The sequence below is a fragment of the Ziziphus jujuba genome, chromosome 12 (assembly GCF_031755915.1).
Source record: "Ziziphus jujuba cultivar Dongzao chromosome 12, ASM3175591v1".
Taxonomy (NCBI): domain Eukaryota; kingdom Viridiplantae; phylum Streptophyta; class Magnoliopsida; order Rosales; family Rhamnaceae; genus Ziziphus; species Ziziphus jujuba.
Window position 1 is genome coordinate 21,086,323 of NC_083390.1, and position 8,296 is coordinate 21,094,618.

Sequence of the window (8,296 nt, forward strand, 5' to 3'; positions counted from 1 at the left end):
AGAACCTGCAATACATGGCATTTAATTAACTTCCACTGCCATTCCAGACGTCATACAAAGCAACTAAAACTACCGACAGGGTAACCTAGTTACCCGTATAGACCCTGGTTAATAAGTGGGAGACAATTAACAAATTGGCAATTTCATGATATAGGTAAATAAAAGATAACCCATCCACTATGCCAACACATATTACATTGGTACACATAATGCAGACAAAATAAGTCTCACGACAGGTGAGTACCTAAAATCTCACACTACTATACCAACTAGGCACAAAGCCTTTTTGGGTAAGCTCACACAATCCAATTTTCCAATCACAAATATTTAATTTAATTTAATAAAATTGGAATGTGATAATTAAACAAATAAATAACTGAAATAATCACCAATAAACAAATAAATAACAAAAATTTTCCCTTTTTTTTTTAAATTATTAACAATAAACAATAGATAAATAAATAAATCATCAACAAACAAATAAACAAAAAAAAAACAAATAATTTTTTTTTTTAAATTTCGGGTTGCTGACGTCAGCAAGATGGCTGCTGACATCAGCATTCTCCCTCCTTCAGCCGCGTCAAGGACGACCCGGTTTCCTGGTTAACGGGTCACATGACCCGGTTGACAAACCCGCCTGGAAATTTCTTTTCCGGCAATCGTTTTCTACAATTTTGGTGCCATTTGATTCCTCTTTTCTTGGGCAATGTTTTCCACAAATCAATTTCAATTTTTTAGCAGCCAAAATCAATGCCCAAGAGAACTTATACGTGCGGCCAGAACCGGGTTTCTCAAATTTTTTTTTTGTTTTTATTTATCCGAATTCAAAAGGGTTTAGAGAACAAGATGCAACAACACCCAGAACAAAAATTCATGCAAAACACAATTTTTTTTTTCCTCAAAATTTTGCAAAAGCAGGCCATTTTTTTTTAATTTTTTTAAATTTTTTTAAAGGATTTTCATATCCAATTAGAAATAATAAACAGTATAAAACACAATAAAGAAGAATTTTTTCACCATACCCAGGTCTTAATTCGAACTAAAACAAAAATTCACATAATTTGCACAAACTCAATATAAACTCATTATTGCACAAGAGAAGAGAAATTAATCAATAAAATTCCATCCTTAAAATTTGTATCTGCAGACAATCAATAGCTCCAAACACAGATGAATATCACATATTGGATTTCAGAAAATAAGCATGTAATAGCAGAATCACAAGGACGAGAGAATAATTATAAAATAAATATCATGGCATCAATATACACGATGAAAGTTCAATGGCCGCATATCAATATAACAACAAATTTCAAAATAATTTATTATGCATATTAACCATGTGCTCTGATACCAATTGTTAGAAATTTTGTGGATCTAAATATACATAATAAATTCCATAAATCATAAATTACTAACCTCCAAACGCAGTCATTGATAAATTATATCTTTAATCCTGGAAAATAGAAACAACGTAAAGTAGTGCCTATGGACACACTACTCTCAAACCACTTTCAGATTTCTGAAAACCCTAATCTCCAAAATACTGTATGGTATTCTTGTCTGCTTGCCCTAGACCCTTTAAATAGTCTCTGCAAGTCAGATTTATCCATTAATTTTGACACACATAAAATAATAATAATTTGATAATATAATTATAATAGGAAAAATATGAATAAGTCAATGGGTTTATAAAGAGAGTTGGTCCTCCAGTCCAATTGGCCAACTAGAGTCTTATAGAGAGTGTGTGACCAAAGACCCTACTACAAAATAATAAAATAAGTCAGTCCCATTAATGGCATAAATAGGCCCTGTAAGTGAGTAATTGATTATACCAAGTCCACAAATATTAATTTAATTCAACAGACCAAAATCCCAGCAGAACATTTACCAATCCTCAACAGAGGCAGAGTCTGCAAACCCCATTCCTCGCCAAACCGAAACCCAAATAGTCCGAGCACCGAATTTCCTCAAACCAGATGCTCTGGTCCACTATGTTGGAACCATGGATACTCTGGTTCAGGAACATTTGGATAGATATTGGGCTGGTAAACAAAATGTTGATGCTTACAAGCTTTCACTGCATCTTTTACTAACTCTTGCTTGTCGATTCCTTATGGGTTATCAAGACCATGCTCGTATCGAAAAGCTTTCAGATTACATGAACAACGTTATGTTTGCTTTGGATGTTATTCCATTGAAAATCCCAGGAACTTGTTTCTACAGGGGATTGAAGGCGGCGGAATCAGTGACGAAAGAGATTCGGGTGTTGATCAAGGAGATGAAAGCAGCCATGGCTAGTGGAGTTGAGATGCAGGATATATTTTCGTTCATGATTAGTAGACCAGACCCAAGTACAGGGAAATTTATGCCGGAAAGTGATATTGCTGATAAAATGATGGGTTTGCTCTCTGCTGCATTTAACTCACCCTGCATCAATATCACTTTCATTATGAAGTTTCTTGCCGAAAGACCAGAGATTTTACAGAAAGTCAGAGATGGTAATTCTTTTTTTAACCTTTCTGTTGTGCTTTTTAAAAAATATATTTATATTTTGCATAAATTTAATATAGGAAAAATGGAACTCATGAGAATTGTTTTTCGAAAACAGAACAATTTGACGTAGCAAAATCGAAAAACCAAGGTGAGCCACTCAACTGGGGAGATATTCAAAAGATGAAATATTCATGGAACGTAGCACTAGAAGTAATGAGACATAGACCACCAGTTCAAGGTTTCTTTATAGAAGCTACCACATATTTCACTTATGAAGCTTATACAATTCCAAAACGATGGAAGGTATGTACATGTTTATAAATAAATAAATGAAAACATTTTATCAAAACCATTCTCAATTTCTGAAATTACTAATTTTGTACTTTTCTTGCATATGATGTTATTGTACATTTTGTATGGATTTTGATGTAGGTATGCTGGTCAGTTAGCTCTACAAATATGGACCCAGAATTATTCCCAGAACCAGAAGTGTTTGATCCAACAAGGTTTGACACAGGAGCTCCACCACCATATTCCAATGTCCCATTTGGGAGTGGACCAAGATCTTGTCCAGGAAAAGACTATGCTCGCATGCAAATTTTCATTTTTCTACACCATGTTGTGAGAAGGTTCAATTGGGATTTAATGAATCTTGATTGCAAAGTTTTAGGAGGAATGAATCCGATCCCTATTGAAGGACTTCCTATTCGCCTCCACAACTACTAATTAAACTCACCATTAAGTGCCACATCGATGGTTTCAATTGTTTTGTAATATCTTAGTTGCCTCTATCCCAAGGAGATAATCGTTTCATTGTTTAAACTTTTTCCCCTTGTTGGGTTAAGTGTCTGTTTTCTTTGTTTTAAATAAGTCACTCTCGTAGTTCCTATAGGTCTGGATCGAACATGATAGAATAGTACAGTCCTGTATTTAGCATAGCTTCGGACTAATAGTGGATTAATTATCCCATATTTAATGCATGATCGAAGTGGATTAGATTATTTTGTATTTTTTTTAAAAGTGAAAATTTTAAAAATTATATTTATATTTACAATAAAAAACATTATATTTAATTAAAGTTGTAAACTTATATATTTATATTTACATACAAAATTAAATTTTTTTTTACACCCCAAATTATATTAATATATAATTTTAGAAATAAATTAAAATTAAATTATAACATAGGGTTTCATAAATAACAATTAACTAAAAATAAAAATAATTTAATTTCATATATAACTAGAATAATATATATTATATATTTATATTCACAGCCAATATCTTAGTTGGCTAAGATTTTGAGACCAGCCAATATCTTAGTTGGTAACTACTGTTAATGTTTACATAATTTTGAGAATCTATTTCATATATACATATATATATATATATATATATGGAACATGGTAGGTGGTTTTATTCTTGAATGGCCACAACATCGTTGAAAATTGAACCCAGCTTTAAAATACATGCATTTAAAGTAACTCTATCAAAAAAGTACTCATAAAAGCCATTGTTTATGGACGCCAAACTCAAAAATAAATAAATAAGATAACCACAACATACAACCTATACGTTATATTGGTTACAAGTGGTTTTATTAAAATGCTTGGCAATCTACAGGATTACAATAAGCAAATCAATTAACACCTATTTCACCATACAAGATGTGTAAAGATTGGTGATACTACAGAACTTGGCATAACAAACAGACTAATAGTTTCTGAATAGCTCTTCATAAAAGTTGAGATATAACATTTCACATGGACGACCCAAACCAATCAAGCAGAAACCTCAACATCTTAAAAACTTATTGTAGTTGTGAGATTTAAGAGACTGGAACTTTGCAGCAGATATTAAAAATATCACTTAGTGGGGCATAATCACCTGTACCTTCATCTTTCCACGCATACAGCAGTTGCTTGCCTTTGAATACAAACATACCACCCTGATTCACAATCAAGAAATTCATGGACACAGATTAATACAAAATCAACTTTACGTGTATATGTATTGTTAGTAGTACCAAAATGAGTTTATATTCAACGGAGAAGTTCTGTATAAAAGTAAAAGAAAACACAAATATAAACCTCAATAGCATTAAAATTGCTTGGTTTTTTCCCTCTTAGATTTAATGAATACCCATCCATATCTAGGCCAAGTTGCTCAAAATTTTGGGAAAATTTTCAAATATTACCCTGCTTTTGACTTCTCAACAACCCAACTTAGACGATTTAAGTGTCCTTTAATTGAGACTCACACTGCCACAATGCCAATTCTTAATCATGAAGAAGAACCATCTTTAGTTTTCAATTAAGTCATGGCACAAGCACCCTCTTGTCTCCAATCACAAATGAGTTTTATTTACGTTTCACATCCACCTTTCTCCAATATATTCTATTTGTAGGATAGAACATGCAACAGAAAAATTGTTAAAATTTGTTCCATACTCATAAACCGAGATAGAACAAATTCCATTCATTAAGATGCATCACCATGTACACATCCATGACCACTGGAGGACTAGGATACTTTATCCAAATAGACCAATGGAGTCAAGAAAATATAAATATAGTAATGAAGCTAATGACTAATGAAGGACAGAGTGATCTACAGGTAGTAACCAATTTTGTTAGGGATTTTTTTTTGGCCAAATTGAAATGCTATAAGATCTTCAAGCAGCCCATCAAACATACTCAAATGGCTACATTTGGTATACATACTTCAACATCAAAACGAACAAATTTCAGATCAAAATGCATTCACACACACCAACACATACATACATATTTATATATATATATATATATAGAGAGAGAGAGAGAGAGAGAGAGAGCATAGGAGGAGAAGCAGAAAAGGCTCATAAGAAGAAGAAGAACGCCCAAATCGAAAGAAAATAAAAATTGCCTAAACTGTAAGAAATTTTTTTGTTTTTTCCAGATCAAGTAAGATTTGATTTCATTTCAAATAGAAGGAGAAGAAAGGTCATGAAATGGAAGAAGTAGAAGAATAAGGTCAAGCAACGGCTGGGACAAATACAGAGATGCAGAGATGGAGGGTAGAGTAAGAACCACACTCACCGGCCATGTTTGTTTCTCTGAGAGATTCAGACATCCGGTGAGAGAGACGATCATTCACCTTATCCAGAGAGCTCCTTCGATTTTCCACCCCATTCCAACGATCTGCTTCGGCGTGAGAACACTAGTGAGAGAGAGTAGGGCTTCGTTTGAGTTTCGGACAAAAGTGCCCTAGGGGGAGATGGGTTAGATGAGTCCCAATCGATTAGGATTAAAACACTGTTTAGGATAAATTCTTCTGATCTCAAATTGTAAAAGCACACATCAGATTGTAAGGGGGCGTTTGGTACGCAGGATAGGTTCGGATCGGACGGGATCGGACAGGATAGGTTCGGATCGGATAAGATCGGACAAGATCGGACAGGATCGAATAGTGCAGTACTGTGTTTGGTATAGTTCTGGACTGAATGTTGGACTAGTTGTCCCATGTTTGGTGCAGGATCGGACTGGATTGGACTATTTTATAATTATAGTTTTATTTCAGAAATCCTACGCTCTATAATTATGACATCGCCATATATTTCTGGCTTCAAAGCATCCTCCCCTTCATTTTTAATTTCTGCATGAACATTTGCATAACTGCAACAAAAAATAAAATAAATAAATAAACAAACCAAATTGAACTAAGAAGTAAGTCTTAAAACACTATTTTGCAAGCATAGGAAGCACATTAAAATATCTCAAATGCAGAAAATGCCTTTTGAAAAAAAAAATAATAAATCAACTATATGTTATTCACAAACTTGAATTCTCTGTTATATTTACAGTGCTCCCACTATGCTTCAGGCCACTGAAAACTAAAAGAAAGTCTGAAACAATTTCAACAACCACCTTAAATGCAAATTAAGAAAGATCTTTATGGATACTTCAGGTCTAATGAGATAACTAAAAGTGTCTCACTCATTAAAGCAATACTGCAGGCTACAGAATCACTAATCAAAAGGATCCAGTTAATGGTTAGAGTAAAGAAGCACAAGAGAAAATACTGATGCCCAAAGAATGAAGTTTCTCTCAACGTTAAAGGAAGAGGGAAAATTTACATAATATATCAAAAAAAGTTTAACAGCATTGCAAATAACGGGATTTTAACAATCATGCTAGGAAGTACCAAAAGGGTTTAAAGTACTGCTTTTGTAGAAAGTAAAATGCCAGCCAGTAACAAAAGAAAGCTTTCTAAAGAGCCTTCAGATCTCATAGCTTGCTGGTCATTAGGGGCATAGCCACTGAATTTTCAATAAGAGCCTCTTTACATCTTCAACCGCATTGAGGAGAGAGAGAGAGAGAGAGAGAGAGAGAGAGTAAGAAGTGGTGGTGGTGGTGATGGTAACAGCAGCAAAAATGTAAAAAAAAAAGCTCCAATGTGAAAATTCACGTTACCACTTCCCAGAATAAAATTTTCCATCATAGGGCAAAAGCAATCAATACAATTCTTAAAAGTCAAAATTTGGGTCTTAAGCAACTATACAACCAGTAGTAAAAGAAGTAACTCAAAGAAACAAACCCAAACCAACAAAACATCCAGTAATCAACCAAGTTAAGCATACTAAAACAGCTATTTTGCATTCAGATCTATATTATTAAATCTAAAATAAAACACAAAAATACATATTTATCTCCATTCACTTGTCTATAACGCATCTCATAAAAAAAATCTATACTTTATGCACAAACATTAATGCGAAATTTTAAAAAAAAAAAACAAAAACAAAAATCAAAAATCAAAATTTCCATAAATAAAAAGAGATTCTAACAAGTCTAAGCCCGGTATGGAGCTTCATTCACAAATGGGTTCCATCTAGAAAAGCGAAATGCACAAAAATAAAAATATAAAAAGCCCTCGGATCTCATAGTTTTTGAATGATTCATCCACAGTTTCAAGCAAATGGCGTTCTTCGAAAGCCTTTCAACACCACCGTAATTGTGAGAATGTGTGTATTATGTGTATGGTTGCGTGTGTGTGTGTGTGTGTGTGTGTGTGTGTGTGTGTGTGTGTGTGTATATATGTATGAAGAAAGAAGAAGAAGAAGAAGAAGAGGCGGTGATGACAAAAGGCTCCTGAGGAACAAAACCACGCTAAGCCGCTCATTACATTGAGTTTATACATCATTGGGCAATACACAAAATCATTAAATATTTAACAAATAAACTAAACGACAATGGGCCATAGATTATATTTTGTGTTGCATTGTCGTTTAGGAGAAAAATGGGTAATTTATATAGATTGATCCGAAGGTTAAAAAACCAGAGAGAACAAAGGTAATCGTGCGTATGGTTGAAACAGAGAAATACACTCAAAAAATAAAAAACAAAAACCTGAGAAAATTGAAACCATAGGCAAAATCAACAAATTCTGGATGTCATAAACCCTAGGCATAGAGAAGATAGAAAGAGGAGCCTTACTTCCATTTTGACCGGTGATGAAATTGACGGAGTTGCCGAGCTCGATTTCCAGGTGACTGTGGCACATGAAGTTCTCTAGCCGGATTCTTTTAACGACGCCTGTCATGGGACGGTGAAACACGCCGGAGATATGATCGTTCATGGCTGAGGCCGAGTTCTGCTTCTTCTCCTCCTAGGGTTCCGAATAAAAAAGAAAGTGGTTTAGACTCAACCGCCAAGAACCTCCGTGACAAAGATTCCTATCAGTGGCGGGAAATAAAAGGACTTGATGCGGTAGAAGAGAGCTCAGTCGGACAAAAGTGACCCAGCCTCCAGATGGGTCA

General features: G+C 34.2%; 1 protein-coding gene across 1 annotated transcript; it reads left to right on the top strand.

Moving 5' to 3' along the window:
• Positions 1–2,005: 2,005 nt before the first annotated feature.
• Positions 2,006–3,222, top strand: LOC107405723 (beta-amyrin 28-monooxygenase-like). Its single transcript, XM_060813177.1, has 3 exons — positions 2,006–2,501; positions 2,612–2,799; positions 2,929–3,222. Exons 1-3 carry the CDS (start codon positions 2,006–2,008, stop codon positions 3,220–3,222), a joined length of 978 nt encoding a protein of 325 aa, XP_060669160.1.
• Positions 3,223–8,296: the final 5,074 nt, after the last annotated feature.

Bases quoted from the DNA above. Each gene is read 5' to 3' on its own strand.
- LOC107405723 (XM_060813177.1), top strand. From the start codon at position 2,006: ATGGATACTCTGGTTCAGGAACATTTGGATAGATATTGGGCTGGTAAA. The intron at 2,502-2,611 runs GTAATTCTTTTT...TTTCGAAAACAG, and splicing joins TTTACAGAAAGTCAGAGATG to AACAATTTGACGTAGCAAAA. The intron at 2,800-2,928 runs GTATGTACATGT...ATTTTGATGTAG, and splicing joins CAATTCCAAAACGATGGAAG to GTATGCTGGTCAGTTAGCTC.